General features: G+C 37.6%; 1 protein-coding gene and 1 long non-coding RNA gene across 4 annotated transcripts in view; both read right to left on the bottom strand.

The window, feature by feature from the left end:
• The window catches only part of LOC105202909 (alpha-tocopherol transfer protein-like), a 42775-nt gene that overhangs the window by 2609 nt on the left and 21731 nt on the right, over positions 1 to 18435 (bottom strand). The window contains exons 1-2 of one of the 3 annotated variants that reach the window (XM_026141462.2): positions 18318 to 18432; positions 11666 to 12010 (exon numbers count right to left, since the gene is read on the bottom strand). In XM_026141462.2, coding sequence (XP_025997247.1) covers positions 11666 to 11946 — 281 coding nt within the window. In that variant the 5' untranslated portion in view covers positions 11947 to 12010; positions 18318 to 18432. Of the gene's footprint in view, positions 1 to 11665; positions 12011 to 18317; positions 18433 to 18435 lie in introns of those variants that run through there. The other 2 variants (XM_026141461.2, XM_039448981.1) reach the window with 2 other exon arrangements.
• On the bottom strand, positions 201 to 11214 carry LOC120357715. Its single transcript, XR_005574728.1, has 3 exons — positions 10513 to 11214; positions 8985 to 10428; positions 201 to 3325 (listed from the first exon to the last, which is right to left on the bottom strand). It is a non-coding gene; the product is annotated as an uncharacterized LOC120357715 (long non-coding RNA).

Raw genomic sequence — 18435 nt, forward strand, 5'->3', positions numbered from 1 at the left:
GATTTCTGTGATTCGCGATGATAACCGTGTTACCAACACGAGAAATTGCTACACAGAAAAAAATTAATATTAAATCAACAATTCATTGCTTCATATATAAGCAAGAATACAAAATCTTCTTGGAAGAATTTATAATCTTAAACAAACATAATTTGCTTACGTGAAAAAAATTTTCTGTTTATATAAGCAAATTATGTTTGTTTAAGATTATAAATCCCAGTAAACACAGTTGCATAACAGCAATGTTAATAGAATAAAATCGGAAGTAACACGCAATATAACATTGCGTTACATGTAATGTCCATGTAACGCACATGTAATGTTAATGGGAAATTACAACTAACATTACGTGTGGTACATGTAATGTTAGTTGTAATTTCCCACTCATAAGAAAAATAATAGTTACATAACAGTTGCATCCTATTTGTTATACAAGAGTATTAATAATTCAGTTTTATAACAATTACATTACTAAAATAAAATTGTAAGATTAAACGAACTCACCGAGTGAAGTTCGATCTTAATTATGCCCTGACTCGTCCGGATGGACAACTATGTAGTCACATCTTCGTGCTTGCTTTACCAACAGAATTTAGAGTACGAAAAAATAGGTAAATCGGGGCGCTCTCTACCCACCCGCGCTGCCCATGTTGTCCGCGCTATCGCCATGTTTCATTATTTTAAAGCACTGAAACAAATCGCCTAACTGGATGGGAGAAGCGTAAAGATTGTTTAGGGCGTGGAAGGTCCATCCGGACAAGCCAGGGCGTAATTAAGATCGAACTTCACTCGGTGAGTTCGTTTAATCTTACAATTATGCCTCTGTCTCGTCCGGGTGAACAACTATGTAGTTGTTTATAGCGCAATTTGCGACTAATCGTACTCTAATGTAAATATCCATATTACATTTTTATGAATTGCAGATTACAATAATACAGAGTGTTTTATTATACTCGTACATCCTGTGGTGTATACACTAGATATAATCTTATCTAAGAGTGAGGTTAAATCTAAACTCGTACAAACAATAACAATTAGTCTGAAGCCGCTAGAGTCTGACAATAGCAAAAGTGAAAAAACCTAAGAAAGAAGGACAGAGTTACAAAACGTATCCGGATTAATAATGGGGCAATTATAAAATTTAGCAAAGATCTGAGATTCCCCAGACCAGCCCGTTGCTCTCTTAATAATGTCAAGAGGTGCACCTCTCTTGACCACGAGCCAGATAGATGCATGTCGCGTACTATGAGCCGAGAATACATATTTGTCTGAACTCCGCATTCTTTCAAGGTTTTTTGGATCCAGCGGCTTGTTGATTGGGTTCCAACTGGTTTATGTGGTTTTACCCAAGAAATAAATAAAGAGTCACACTTCTGGAGCTGCAAATCCTCTGTTCGCTGTAAATAGCAATTTAACAACGTTATGATACAAAGGTCTGGGCGATCCAGAAACTGAGAAAAAGTAAGAGTAGGCTAAGTACGACCTGGCGCCGAGGTTTTTAGACGATCTGGAATTCTGATAAGCAACCTATTATTTTCCCTAAAAATGTGTGTAATTCTAATGGCTGCTAATGTCTGCAAACGCTGACCTGACCTTAAAGCTAACAGCAGAGCTAATCTTCTGGTAATAATCTCCAATGACTAGTTATCGTAAAGAAAAAATTTTGCTACCTCTGAGATTACCGGGGCTGGATCCCAAACAAAATTATATCTTGATTTCTGCGGTTTAAGTGTGCTAACACCCTTAGCAAACCTCTTAATTAAATAATGACTACCAATCGATCCCTCCAAAATGAGGGAAATGGCTGATCGAGTGGTGTTGAAAGTAAAATAGCAACCAATGTCCTTTACTTCCTGTGTCAGGAATTCTAGGACTCTGTCTATCTCCGGCAAGTAGAGGGGTGTCTGATATACCTAGCAAAAATGACACCAGGATCTTAAAGGTTTTGTGTATTGTTTGATCATAGCTTCAGATAAGGATGCTAGCATGATCTCCAAAGCTGACGGAGGAACTGACTGACGAGTCAATGCTTCCCTGATAATCTCCCTGCTGCCAGAGAAAGACGTCTCCATTCTGGATGATAGGTTTTGAAAGAAGAAAACAACAGGGATTGAGAAGGCTCAAAAATTAACGAATCAGAAATTAATAATTGCTTAAACATGGAAAACCACGGTTGAGAAAGCCACCAGGGTATAATTAAGATTCCTGTCGCCTGATTGTCACAAATTTTGCGTAAAACTCTAAGAAGCAAAATGAAAGGGGGGAAGGCATAGAAGTAATACGGGGACCACGACAACATAAAGGCGTCAATTGTCCAAGACCCTGGATCAGGGTGCCAAGAGACATATCTGTCTACCTTGGCATTAATTAACGACGCAAAGAGATCTATGTCAAAAGACCCAAATACCCCCCTTAATCTGAATAAAAATCTGATCCGATAAGGTCCATTCCGTATCTGTATTGGAAAAGCGTTCGGTATCCGCAATAATATTTTCTATTGAGGCAATGTAAGATGCAAAAATAAATATTTTTCGGCTTTCACACCACCTCCAGGTACCTCTGGCAATGTCTGATAGAAGAGGGTGCTGGACAGAGCCAAATCTGTTTATGTACGAAATGGCGGTGGTATTGTCGATTCGAAGAAGCACGTTGGAATCGGCGAGGTCAAGAGCGAAACACCTCAAGGCGAAAAAGGCAGCCTTTAGCTCCAAAGCATTGATATGGAGGCATTTATCTTCGTCTGACCACCAGCCATGAGTTTGTTGGATATCACATAATGCTCCCCATCCTGTTAACGACGCATCTAAAAAAATCTCACAAGCAAACTGGTCTGCGCAAATGGAATTAGCCTGTTTTCTGTCAAAAAATACTCTGAGCCACCAGACAAAATCCTCTTGTTAATATGCAGGGATTGTCATCTGTTTTGAGAAGTCCCCCGCATGCGATTCCAACGTTAGAAACTTTTCTCCTTTGAATCTCTTGGTATAGAGGAGGCTGTATTGAACAGCTGGAAAAATAGACATTAGTGATCCGATTAAGGCTGCAAAGTCTCTAATGGTACAGTGTGAGTTTTGAGCAAAGCTTTGGGTTAGTGCAAATAACTTCTCTTTTTTATCAACTGAAATTGACACTAATTGATAAACAGAATCAAATATGAACCCTAAATATTTACATTTGGTCAAAGGTAACAGCTGAGATTTGGAGTAGTTGATGAGAAAACCTAAGGAAGATAGTAATTCAATGAATGCTTGCACATTATTTTTACAATCCTCCTGAGAAGCACTTAAAAACAAGAAATCATCAAGATAAACAATTGACTGGAAACCTTCTTCACGTAAACTTCTGAATACAGGACGTAATATATTTGTAGATATCGGACAAGGATCGAGGGATCGAAGATCGATTGTTATCGGTCGATAATCGTAATGACCTTATATGTTGTCGGAATTTGGAAGAGCGCGAGCGAGCGGGAGTCCGCTGTGAGTCGCGAGCCGAGACAGTGCTCCGTGTCAGAGACAGAGTGTATAAGGACAGAGTAAGAGATAAACAGAGACAGAGTGCGGAAATTCAGAGTTAGCCACGAGTTCGTTTTTTCCTTTTACGTGAACTTTTGCAAGAGACGATTGATATTATTAATTCGACTGAAGCGACAAGATTCGCTCTATACGTATATGTAACTATTTAAATCGCGTATTTGATTAAATTGCGACATTATTAATAACAACTATCTTTAATCATTATATTTATTTCTATTTTATCCTTCTTAAAATCATATTATCCTACAATCTGGGGGCTCGTCCAGCGATAAAGCTCGTCCAGCGATAAGGCTCGTCCAGCGATAAGGCTCGTCCAGCGATAAAGCTCGTCCAGCGATAAAGCTCGTCCAGCGATAAAGCTCGTCCAGCGATAAGGCTCGTCCAGCGATAAAGCTCGTCCAGCGATAAAGCTCGTCCAGCGATAAAGCTCGTCCAGCGATAAGTGCCGTAACGCATATTATATTATATTACATATTACATGCGAAAACCGTTGGAATGCGAGAACAGTTCAACGCGCGTCGTTACACAGTGATATCGGACAAAGAGACAAACACGAAAACAGAGTGTTGTGTACATAAGTGACTCACAAGGAAATTTCGCGAGAGACAAAGACACCTGTTATTGTGTAATATATTGTGAGACTTATAAGTGAGTTGCGTGCAAGTCGCAATGGACAATATTCAGCATGCAATAATGAAGGATCCGACTAAGTACAAAGTAGAGGCACTTAAGGAGATGCTAAAAAGACATAATCTATCGACGGCGGGAACGAAGAACGAATTGATCTGTCGTCTGATGGAGGCTGATCCGAATGGCGAGTGGCTACGCGAGGATAACGAAGAGTCTCGCGATCGGCGTGGCGATGCGGAGGATGTCTCACAGGCTAGCGTTTCAAGGACGCAGCAAGGTACAAGCGCACGACTATCGGAAATTGAGCTTTACGAAAGAGAGAGAGAAATAGCGCGACGCGAGTTAGAATTAGCGCGGCGCGAAATAGAGATGTTGCGACAAAATCAGCGGATGGAACGCGTGGCAATTAACGAAAATCAAAACGCTAACAATGATATCGTACGAACTCAATCTGCACAATCAAAGATAAATGTAACTGCTATCGCGGATTTACTCGGTTATTTTGATGGTAAATCAGTGCATTACGAGACATGGGAAAATCAGATCCGTTTATTGAAGACAACGTATAAACTAGAAGATGATACGGCTAGACTAATAATCGCTATGCGACTGAAGGGCAAAGCGCTGGAATGGATACATTCGAAACCGGAATATGTTGCGATGTCGTTCGACGCTCTTCTCGGTGAATTGCGGAGCATGTTTCAGCACCGTCAGTCCAAGATGGCACTAAGGAAAAAATTCGAGGACCGGATGTGGAAAAAAGAAGAGACGTTCCATGAGTATGTCCACGAGAAGATCATTACCGGAAACCGTGTTCCTATCAACAACGACGAGATGCTGGAATATATTGTCGAGGGCATACCAGACGATGCGCTTCGAAACCAGGCACGTATCCAAAGGTTTGACACAGTGGAGGCGCTTCTGAATGCATTTGAAAAGGTAACCCTGCGAGAGCGAGGTGCGTTTAACTCGGCAAAATTTGAAAAAAGAAACGGTGTCGCGAATAGAGAGGAGAAGACTGAGAAAGGTGACGCGAAAAGAAGGCCGACAGATACAGTTAGACATTGCCATAATTGTGGTATGCGAGATCATCTGGGGGCAAACTGTCCGACTAAAGATCAAGGCGCGAAATGCTTTGCATGTAACGAACGCGGACACATTGCGTCTAAATGCCCGAAAAAAGCGGGAACTTCGAAAAGCTGTCTTATCGCAACGCGATCTAGGAACCAAAAATATGTCAAAGACGTTTCGATCCAAGGTCATCAAATAAAGGCATTAATAGATTCCGGAAGCGATCTTACACTGATGCGCGCGGATGAATACGTAAAATTAGGCTCACCGCGATTGAAATTAGGCGGAATGCGATTCCGTGGAGTGGGATCAGATAATAACACGACCCTAGGAGAATTCGAGGCCGAAATTCGTGTTGACGAACACAACTATTCCGTGTGTATACAAGTAGTCTCGGACACGTTAATGCGACATCAAATGTTATTGGGAACCAACTTCTTGGATGCTGTCGAGGTCAATTTCAAAGCAGGAAAAATTTCCATTAGTCCGTTACAAGAGTCAACATGCGAGAATAAGCATTCGATACCGGAAATATTTAATATAAATTTGACACACGCGGATTTTGAGATAAATCACGTGGACGTGACCGGCGCGGGAAATGCGGAGCAAAGAGCATCGTTACAAAACCTTATTGAAAATTATAAGCCGAATAAAGCGCGCGAAACTAATATTAAAATGAAACTTATACTAAAGGACGAAGAGCCAGTCTACCAGTCTGCCAGGCGATTATCTCCGTCGGAGGGAGAGGAGGTCAACGCACAAATCGACGAATGGCTTGCGGAGGGAATTATTCAGCCATCGATATCGGAGTATGCCAGTCCTGTGGTATTGGTCCGGAAGAAGGACGGGGCGGCGAGGTTGTGTGTGGATTATCGTCATCTAAATAAAAAGATTCTCAAGGATCGGTATCCGTTACCGTTAATAGAGGACGAGATAGACCTATTGCAAGGCGCTCTGTTGTTTACCACGCTTGACCTGAGAAATGGTTTCTTCCACGTAGCAGTAGAGGAGTCAAGTCGAAAATATACGGCTTTTGTTGTCCCTGACGGACACTACGAATTCTTGAAGGTTCCGTTTGGCTTGTGTAATTCGCCGGCCGTATTTCAAAGATTTGTTAATTTAATTTTTAGAGACCTGATACGAGAAGGGATAGTGATGGCGTACATGGACGATTTGATCATTCCTTCAAATGATGTTGATATCGGACTGAAGAGGCTCGAGAGAGTGCTCAAGGTTGCCAGTGAGGCTGGCCTTGACATCAACTGGAAGAAATGCTGCTTTCTACAGACGAGAGTGGAGTTTTTGGGGCACGTTATTGAGGCGGGACAAGTGCGCCCATCCAATAAAAAGACTGAGGCAGTTCGACGTTTTCCGGAGCCGACTAATGTTAAGCAGGTACAAAGTTTTCTGGGCTTGAGCGGCTACTTTAGAAAATTTATTCCAGGTTATGCTGCAATAGCACATCCATTGTCGAGTCTGCTGAAAACAGGCGTAAAATTCAATTTTGGCGCGGCAGAGAAGAATGCCTTCGAGAGGTTGAAGAAGATGCTGAGCGAAGGACCAGTATTAAGTCTGTACCGGGCGGGAGCAGAGACTGAGTTGCATACGGACGCTTCGGCGCTTGGATATGGTGCAATATTACTTCAGAGAGGCAACGAGGACAACCTTTTTCATCCTGTTTATTATTCAAGCGGGAAAACGACATCGGCTGAAGCTAAATACCCGAGCTACGAGTTGGAGGTCTTGGCTATAATAAAGGCGTTGAAGAAATTTCGCGTTTATTTGCTGGGCATCACATTCAAAATCGTGACCGACTGTCGTGCTTTCACGTTGACAATGAATAAAAAGGACCTGTGCGTACGGGTTGCCAGATGGGCATTGCTTCTGGAAGAGTTCCACTATACCATAGAGCATCGTCCTGGAAAGAGCATGGTGCATGTTGATGCGCTCAGTCGTAATCCGTTACCGGCGTGTTTGGTTATCGACGAGACAGACGCTGGGTTGACAGCTAGGCTCAGGAGAGCTCAAGAGGAAGACGATGGTGTGAAGAGGCTTCGCGAATTAGTTTCTCGCGGACAAGCACAGGAGTACACGTTACGAGGTAACCTACTGTTTAGAGAATCCGATGGTGATCTACAGCTTGTGGTACCAAGAAGAATGCAGGCGCAGATTATTCGTCGAGCACATGAGCAAGGCCATTTTTCGGTGAACAAGACTGAAAGTTTAGTAAAGAATGACTACTGGATTCCAAATTTACGACGAAGAGTCGAGGAAATTGTGCGCAATTGTGTTGCGTGCATTCTAGCCGAGAGAAAGCAAGGAAAGCAGGAATGTTTTTTGCATCCCATTGAGAAGGGGAAGGTTCCGTTGGATACCCTGCATATGGATCATCTGGGACCGTTGCCGTCGACGAAGAAGACTTATCATCACATTCTCGTAGTTATCGACGCTTTCTCCAAGTTTGTGTGGCTCTACGCTACAAAGTCTACGAGTACGCATGAGGTTTTAACGCGCCTGAGGAAACAAGCGGCAGTTTTTTGCAATCCACGACGGATTGTCACTGACCGAGGAACTGCTTTTACATCGAGCGAGTTTGAGGAGTACTGTAAGGTACAAAACATCGAGCACATTTTAATAACAACAGGTGTACCGAGAGCGAATGGACAGGTTGAGCGAGTCAACAGAACGCTCATACCGCTGCTGACCAAGTTGGCTGCTCCAAAACCGCATGAATGGTATCGGCACCTTGATACAGCACAGCAGTATCTGAATGCTGCACCTCATCGAAGCTTAGGTTTATCTCCGTTCCAAGTGCTTTTAGGGACACATCCGAGGTTGAAGGATTGTCCAGAAATTAAGGAGATATTGGAGAAGGAGCGACTGGAGTCTTTTCAAGACGCCCGAGAAGAATTGCGAGCTGAGGCGAGGAAAAACATCGTCAAAATGCAGCAGGAGAACAAGCGGAGTTTCGACAGGAGAAGAAAGAAGCCTAGAGATTATCGCGAAGGAGAGATGGTCGCTATCAAGCGCACTCAGCGAGGCCCAGGGATGAAGCTTTCTGGCAAGTTCTTAGGACCATACGAGATTATCAGAGTCCTGCGCAACCATAGATATGTGGTGCAAAAAATTGGTGAGAGTGAGGGTCCAAGTCGGACAACGACGTCGGCTGACTACATGAAGCCATGGGTTAGCGAGGACGATCATGATTATTCTGAAGATGATGACGAGGTTTCCGAATGACGCAGGTCGAAGATGTACATTCGAGGGCGAATGTAGCAGCAGGAATGGCCGAGCTGTAGGAGAATAGATATCGGACAAGGATCGAGGGATCGAAGATCGATTGTTATCGGTCGATAATCGTAATGACCTTATATGTTGTCGGAATTTGGAAGAGCGCGAGCGAGCGGGAGTCCGCTGTGAGTCGCGAGCCGAGACAGTGCTCCGTGTCAGAGACAGAGTGTATAAGGACAGAGTAAGAGATAAACAGAGACAGAGTGCGGAAATTCAGAGTTAGCCACGAGTTCGTTTTTCCTTTTACGTGAACTTTTGCAAGAGACGATTGATATTATTAATTCGACTGAAGCGACAAGATTCGCTCTATACGTATATGTAACTATTTAAATCGCGTATTTGATTAAATTGCGACATTATTAATAACAACTATCTTTAATCATTATATTTATTTCTATTTTATCCTTCTTAAAATCATATTATCCTACAACGATCTCAGAACAATTGACTGGAAACCTTCTTCACGTAAACTTCTGAATACAGGACGTAATATATTTGTAAAAATGTATGGTGCGACCGCAAGACTAAAGGGCAAGAAGGTGAACTCATACACTTTGTTTTTCAAATGAAAACGGAGGAATTTCCTGCATGAGGGGTGCATGGGTACTAGAAGGTACGCGTCCTCCAGATCAATAGTAGCCATTCTGTAATTAAGAAGCATAAGTTAAATGACGGTACCAGTCCTCTAGTTTAAAGTGTGGGGACAAAATATATGAATTTAAGTCTTTAAGATTTAAAATAAAACAGGTCCCGCCTCCGGATTTTCTAATTACAAAAAAGAAGCATAAAAACTGATCGTCGGACGGCTCCACTCTCATTACAGCGTCCTTTCTTATAAGACGCTGGATTTTTGTTTTACAAAGCACTGAATCTTTTGGAAAAAGATAAGGCTCTTTTAACCTAGACCGAGGTAATGGAGATAAGGCGAAGAGAATCTTAAAACCCCTGACAGCCTCAAAAACTACCTGATCCGAAGTGAGTTCCTTCCAGCGGTCTAAAAATAAAGCCAAGCGGCCTGCGGATCTTACTGTAACGGCGCGCTTGTGATCTGGATCGAGACCTCCTGCTGGTCTTCGATTGGTAAGAACCCCTCCTCGCTCTGTGAGTTGACGAGGTTCTGCGAGGAGAGGCCCTCCTGTTTTTTGAAAGTGTATGTAAAATGCAATAAAATTGATTTTTCTGCGCTGACTGTTGTACTGTAGGCTTAGTCTTCAGGATAGCTGAATGGTGAGATTTTCTGGCCATTTTATTGGCCACCTTCTCGATAATCTGAGCGGCATTCACTTTTTCGGAGAAATTATTACCAAATAGATATTCATCCACCGCAGCTAAATCGGAGGCGGCTTTACCCGAAAAATATAGCGAGGGTACTATAAAGGCTCGCTTTGCCTTAGATAGTCCATAATGGAGATTCGCTATTAGACAAATACCATCTGCTATTTTAGAGATAGCGGCTTTTCCTGCTGTTGATGCCTGTAGGACATCTAACTTTAAGAGCTCGGAAATTCCACTAGCAAGGGCATTGAGCGAAGCTTCTACCTGTGATTGGGCCTGGCTCTGATGTGTGTCGCGTGTCACAAGGCACTGAGGTTAGGGAGAATCTCCTTATTTACCTTAGGTGGTGCGAGGAATGAGAGCCCCTCCTCAGGCTCATATTTTGCAAGGAAACTCTTTTTGAAGTCTTTCTTCAGGCCTGAACAAACGTTAAATTTTGTTGCCTCTAGAATAGCTTGGAGCCACAAGGTTACATCAGGCGATTGCGTTGGCACGCTAAACAGTTTCTCGAAAAAATTTTCCGACGGTTGCTTTACCTCGCTGAGGTTATTCTGGTCCATTATATCTGATACCTGAGAGTTGTCGGAAGTAACGCTGTTCATCCTCTCCACGATAGGCGAGCCCTCTGAAAGAAAGGACATTGCGGATGAAACAATCGGTTATGTCCCATTTTTGCCGCGTAAGGTAGCGAGTCAACAAGGGGACATACCTGGTACACCCCCCGATTCTTGTCCTGGATCGTCTGCTCATCTGCATGTCTGTCAGAAAAGTACGTGACCTCTGACAATGCCTCTGCTGAGACTAAGGAACCCTCGGATAAGATCTGTCTGGTTATATCCGTATCTCCTGGGTTAATTGCTAGGAAGAACTCTCGACGCTTCATAAAATCGAGGAACTCAGATAAGGCTCGGGACAACTTTTCTCGAGAAGACAAGCAAAATCTGAATAAAAATGCAGATCTATCGACCGTTGGGCTTTTGGAGAGGTTATGTTTAGCACGTGAATGTTTATCACGCGAGTGGCGACGATGCTTACGTCGCCCATAAGTCTGTTTTCGCAGAAAAATCCGATGAATAATATCTCTTACGTTTAGGTATGTTTGCTACACAAAGAAAACACTCTATGCAATATAACTGACGAAAAGTCTGTTGGTTCTACAAAAACAGAAAACGTAATGAAACATGGCGATAGCGCGGGCAACACGGGCAGCGCGGGTGGATAGAGAGCGCCCCGATTTACCTACTTTTTTGTACTCTAAATTCTGTTGGTAAAGCAGGCACGAAGACGTGACTACATAGTTGTCCATCCGGACGAGACAAAAGCATAATGTTTGTTATATAAACTTAATAAATGGTAGTTATGACTGTTATAAGTTGTACTGTCTAGTGTTGTAATATCAACAATTCAATTTTACATAACTATAATATTGCTAGAATGTAAAAATTCGTTATATAACGTGACATACATAAGTTATGTAACTATTATTTTCTGTGTTTGCTGGGATTTTTCCAAGAAGATTTTATATTCTTGCTTATATGTCAAACAATGAATTGTTGATTTGACACTAAATTTTTTTCTATGTACACATATTAATGTAGTTATCGAATAATTTATTGAAATGTACTAGTTTCTAAGTTTACTGATTAAAGCTCTGTAGCAAGAAACGCGTTTGACAAATGTACTCGTAACTAATTTACTCCGGTTTCATAATTTGTGATAGTGTAAAAGTTTCTCAAAGTGTATTATTTTTTTAAATAAATCTCTTTAAAGGCCTAATTATTTATCTTTATTATTATTATATTGTTACTATTATTTATTATTCGCTCTTTAATATTTAATAAAATTTTAATACAATCGCTTACGAAACTTTGAAAGCTTGTCGTAATTCCTTTTCCTCCAACGGATCCCGATTACAAAAAAATTCTGATGAATGCGTCCTGGTTGTGTAATAATTCTCGATTGTTCTTTTCGTTGATTCCATTTGATAATAATTACTGTGAAGGAATAAGGCGAGAAAGCTATCCTCAATTTTTGGCAAGTGCGATTGTTTCTCGCACCATTCTTTCAGTGATTGTATATCTGATAGCTTCAATTGTGGATTTTTCTTCATTTCTTCTTCTAAAGTTATTCTTCTTATTGACATTGTAATTTAACTTGAATTGTAGTAAAAATGTATTTAATTCTATCTGATTGTAAGTAAGAAATATCTAGAAAAAAAATTAATTACAAGTCAGCTTTTAATGTTTTGAATTTTTTTAATAATTGAGAAAAAAATTCGGCAAAATTGATTAGCTCTTAGTGAGAAAATAAAACTTTTCTATTAAATAATTATAAAAACAAAATTCTTCTTGTCTCATTTAAATTGTTATTCTTTAGGAGCCTTGAACCTTGTATTTATTTTCTAATTTTTTAAAAACAAAATTATTTTTTAAACAATAATTTTGTTTAAAATAATTAATTAAAAACTAATTATCTAAAATCAGATTAGAAAATAGTAACTAATTTATATCCAATAAAACTTGAAATATTCAAATTATACTCAGTTTTCATTACACATTTACGCGTAAAATGTCGCGTAAACGCCGTAAATGGTGAAATTATTTACCACATAAAAAAACGCGTATAGTACAAACCGCATAAATTAAGAAATGAATTTATTATTCCCTAATTAAATCGAAGTAATTAAATAATAAAAAGTGCAAATAAGACTAATGAGAGTCAGCGCGGGTATAGATTGCACTTCAGATATGGCAAACCGTTAGTGATTCATAGATACATCATATCAACGATAGCCAGGTTCATTGTTTTCTGTTATTAAAAGGACCCCGCACGATTTATATGAAAAAAACGTGTTCGGTCAATTTGTTTGATATTTTTATATGTTGTAGTACTTGCATTCCTAATAAAAAATCTCAATTTTTAGAACATTCCTATGTCTAGTTTCAGAATTAAAAATATTTGGAGGTTTCTTTCAAGACATCGGCTCATATGTATACCTACACTAGTTTGAACTTCTATGCTTGCTCATATATGTATATTGGTACGTATGAATATCCGTAGATGACTGCGTGTGCGTGCACACGCGGGCGTATGCGTACGCGCGCGGGCGTGCGCGCATGCACTCAGAAAACGCGCACGCGCATACACACGCACGCACGCACGCACGCACGCACGCACACACAATACGTACAAGAAGAGAGGGTTTAGAGTAATTAAATACTATAGGAATGACAAACCATCCTTATCTCTGCTGACAAACACATGCACGCGTGCGCGCGCGTACACGTCCGCGTGTGCGCGCACACGCAGTCATCTACGGATATTCATACGTACCAATATACATATATGAGCAAGCATAGAAGTTCAAACTAGTGTAGGTATACATATGAGCCGATGTCATGAAAGAGACCTTTAATTATTTTTAATTCTGAAACTAGACATAGAAATGTTCTAAAAATTGAGATTTTTCATTAGGGATGCAAGTACAACAACATATAAAAAATTTAAGCAAATCGACCGAACACGTTTTTTTCATATAAATCGTGCGGGGTCCTTTGTCTCATACTGATGATGACTCCAAAGATGAATCGAAACGTTCGTTACTGTCATCGTTTTATTTAAGAGGAGAACCTACTTTGAAATCGATCTTTTTCACTCGATTATTTTCTGGTTTTTGCTGAAATTATTAAAAAATTATCTGAAAAAAAAAACATTAGAAAGTTATAAGAGACTTCCTTTTATGTTAATGTCAAAAAAAGATGAGTTAGCCTCAGTGACCGGAGCGCGTAGGTATATAACTTTAAACGTCTTTTTCTCAAAACGCTAAATTTTGCGTGCCGGGAAATGTAATTCAAAAACCATTTGACTAATCATCTTCAAATTTTACAACTATACCGTTTATTTTTCAACTATCTCAACATATACCTATTCGTTCATTAATATTTTGCTTTAAACAATAATTATTAACAATTGTTTAAAGTGGTTTTTTCCTGTTTATATCGCCATTTTTGCAATTTTATGAATTTTTATTAATTAGATAGGTATATGTTGTACGTTTTTATATAAACTAACAAAATTTTCTTGAAAGAATGAGCCCAAAAAGACCTTTTTGGGCTCACTCTTTCAAGAAGTTTTTGGCCCATTTCTTGGACCTTGAATTTAAAATTTTTTTATGCCAAATAGTATTATATAATGGAGCATTAATTCTAGAGAAATTTTAAGATGAGCATAAGCACGGTTCCAGAAATATAAAGGGTTGAAAGTAATAGTTTCTCATAACACAAGGCGCCGTTTTTGAACTTCTTTTCTGATGTTTGAATAAAAATTACCATTTCCCATGTATTTTTGCGTACTGAACATGAATTTGGTAAGCAAATTGCTCTATCACGTCAGATTTCTTAGAAATGTGTCAAAAATGATCATTTTTACTTTACTACGGCGTTAAAAAAAATTTATTTCTATCTATTACTCACATTAAAAAAGCACCCAATCTGTGAAGAGCAAAAGGAGTTACATTAAAAAAACACTCCAATCTGTGAGAGACAAGGAGACTCACATTAAAAAAGCACTTCACTCTGTGAGAAGCAAGAGGACTCACATTAGAAAAGCACTGCAATCTGTGAGAAGCAAGGGGACTTACATTAAGAAAGCACCTCAATCTGTGAGAGACAAGGGGACTCGCATTAAAAAAGCACCCCAATCTGTGAGAAGCAAGAGAACTTTCAGTAGAAAAGCATCTCGATTCATGAAAGGCAGTCACTTCAACTCCATCTATCTCGGGAAGTTTTCATACTAGATGAAAACTAAGGTCATATTTCAATCCGGGATAAAAATTCATAAGAAACAATGTTTTACTTTGTTAAATATATTTTTTTAGATAGATTTTTAGATAGATAGAAATAAATTTTTTTCAACGCCATAGTGAGGTAAAGATGATCATTTTTGACACTTTTCTAAGAAATCTGATGTGATAAAACAATTTGCTTACCAAATTCGTGTTCAGCGCACAAAGATACAACAGGAAATGGTAACTTTTATTCAAACTACAAAACAAAAGTTTAAAAACGCCCTGTGTTATAAGAAACCATCACTTTCAACCCTTTATATCTCCGGAACTGCGCTTATGCTCATCTTCAAATTTTTCGGGTATTAATGTTCCATTATAAAGTACTATTTGGCATAAAAAAAAATTGAAATTCAAGATCCAAAAAATGGGCCAAATTTGGGGTTACTCTTTTTGTTTCACATTAATTTTGTGACCTCGGCATTTCCCGGCGTAAATTCAAAGAGCCAACTTCAAACAGTTGCTGTGTCGCCATTTTAAACTTTTTCAACATCAAAAAAATTTTTTTAATTAGTTTAAATAGTGAACATTACCGTATAGTTTGTCTACATTCAATAAATTTTGCCATATTTCTTTTTAAATCGAGAAGAAGCGGCTGTTTAGAGTAGGTTCCCCCTTAAGATAAATAAATACTTATATTATTAATAATTGTGTTTGCGCACCTATACCAGCGCTGACTCTCATTAGATTAATTTAAATTTTTTATTATTTAAATGTCAAGAATCCTGATTTAATTACATAATAGTTATTATAATTGCAGTAATTAGAGTTATAATAAATTATTGATTATTCTGTATACCTAAAAACGGTATGAATATGCATCACTAAATAATTCTTTTTTATGTTATTTTTATAAACACTAGAACAACACAAGCGCGCACTACGCGTCCGCCATTTATTTTCATGTTTACATATAACTAAATATAAATAATAAGAATTTCAAAAATACCTCAGCATTGAAGATTATCTCCTTGCACTTCCTTGCAAAATAGCTTTTTTTACTAATCTTTTAAAATTTTCACCAATACCATCACAGAGATCTTTTCCATGTGCAGTAGCAAAGAAGTGCCATTCGGCCATGATACCAAAAAATCACGCATATGGTAAAGCAAATTCTAATTTAATAATTATAATTTAAGAATTATAATTTGCTTTACCGAGATTTTTTTATATCACGGCCGAATGGCACTTCTTTACTACAACACATAGGAAAGATCTTTGTAATGGTATTTGTGGAAATTTTAAACAATTAGTAAGAAAAGCTACTTTGCAAGGAAGTGTAATCCTCAATGCTGAGGTATTGTACACGTTGGCTAAAAATCATATGAAAGTGACAACAATTATATTTAGTTTGAAGACAAATCACAACAAATTAAGTAAGTTTTTGGAACCAAGATTTGCATTAGCAAAAACAATTCCGGGTACATTAAAATATCATGCGATTATTACTGCGAGAGAAGATCAATTAATTTAAAAAAAATTTGATGAGGAACAAGATTTAAAAAAAAAATAAAGAAAAAAATAAAATAGGTAAAAAAATATATAATGCAGACGTCACAACTATTTTTTTATTTTATAGTTATTTGCTAGAAATATGTTATTTACGTAATACTAAATAATTGGTCAATAAAAATTGATATTATCTAGCTTTCGGCTAAAATTATAATTTTGTATTGGAAAAAATATTTGTTTTCGAGAGGATCCCATTGCGATCCCAAAATTTGCTTTATGGTGCGATATTCTACATGTATTGAAGTATTTTTGAGAATTTTTTCAGATTAAAAAAAAAATAAAATTGTTCATTTTTTTATTTAAAACTAAAAAATTACTTTTTTTGATACTATTAAATTTTTGTCACTAAAATTAATATTTTTTGTTACGTCTGGTGCCCAAAATTTTCCTTTAACTTTACGCACCATCCGCATGCATTCGTTAACGTAAATTTTAAAACAATTAAACCTTCTAGAAAAAATTACAGAAACAAATTTCGACATATAAAGATAAGATAACATAAATAACCACTTCAAATTTAAAATTATAATAGCTACGCATAATGTTGGTTTTAATAATTGTTTCTTTTTAGTTTATATTATGTATTGGCAACACTCGCTAGATATTATTTACTAATGTTAATGTTGGCACTAACCTTGCCTTCGCGCTTAAACCTGTTCCCCTCTCACTTCTGTAAGTCCCTACTCTCTTCTTGTGCCACGCGCTTGTACGCTCAATACGTTTTAGGATATAAATAAAAGCTCTTTGTAAATTCGTGCACAATAAAGTGTTTATAACTAATACATAACCACCCAAAATTTTGTAACACTTTTCAGTAAAAATAATAATAAAATAATAAACCTGTGATCGCGTGATGATTGCGTGTACTGGATGCTATCGCGCCGTGTACGTTAAACTAAAATCATCTATAAAATATAAATTATATTAGGTAGAGTTCCGAAAGGTAAACTCTCCGATTTGGTTGCCAATTGGTATACTATTGTATTTTAGTGCGCTTGTTACGGATATGATAATAAAAATCACCGACAAGGTCATCTTCAAGGTAAAAAATTAAGGTAAAAACTAGGCTTTCTTTATTCTTTTACAAATATCTCGGAAAATATTGATTTCCTAGAAAAAAGTGTCAAATAAAAAATAGGCTCTTGAAATGATTTACAATAAAGCTTCTATGCATAATTTTCATAATCGCAACGGTATACGCGTAATCATATTAAAATAGCGCATGCTCGTAATTGTGCAAAATAAAGTATATTTTGTTCTGTTATATTAATTATATATATTCTGTATATTAATTGTATATATTCTGTAAAAAAATAAAATAAAAGTAAGAAAAACATTGTTTCCGCGGGCATGGCCCCCATCCTTATATCAACTTGGTGACAAAACCAAAATAAATTACGCTGACCTGTTTCCAAACCAGCAAATATAACTGTGTGTGTATATATATATATATATATATATATATATATATATATATATATATATATATATATATATATATACAAACAATATTATAACATATTTTAAAAGTTCATGACTTTTAATTTCTTTCTAATTTGTAAAACACATAGTGGTAACAAAATACTGAACGTTATTCATAATTAGTTGATGATATTAGTTAATTATATATTAAAAGAATTAACGGAATTGACATTAAACTTTTCATTTATATACATTAATGAATGTAATCAGTAATACATTACACGCGTATACATTAATGTAATCAGTAATTATAAATAATTTTCAATGTTTTATTACAGTAAGTAATGAATTGAACCAATAACAAGCCAATATTGAGTCAATATTAAGTTAGTATTTAATAATTAAGCACTAGTCAAATAATCACTGAAATATTATTAGTACAGCAGAAGAAGATATTACTGTGGGCATTACAACTACCTCCATATAAAATATTGATTACAACAAAGTTATACATTAAAATAAAAATTGATGCTATATTACCCTTTTCTCCTTTTTTTAATCATTATAAATTTCTTAATCATTCTTAGTATTAAATATGAACAAAAAAAGCGTTGTTTTACTTATCGTTGTTTGGCACCTTGGCGTGGCGACTCAATGGCTTAGTTTACGTCGTGCACTTAATACGCGTATTAAGCACTATATTCGTATCAAATTCATACTAAATTTTTAGTACTCACGGTGTAAACGCTGCCGGATCAACTTGGTACGAACGTATCAAGCAGGAGTATCGTACTAAACTGATACGCGTACCGAATGATACAAATGATGATGTAAACACTAAAACGTATTTTGTAG

The sequence above is a fragment of the Solenopsis invicta genome, chromosome 5 (assembly GCF_016802725.1).
Source record: "Solenopsis invicta isolate M01_SB chromosome 5, UNIL_Sinv_3.0, whole genome shotgun sequence".
NCBI classification, from domain to species: Eukaryota; Metazoa; Arthropoda; class Insecta; order Hymenoptera; family Formicidae; genus Solenopsis; species Solenopsis invicta.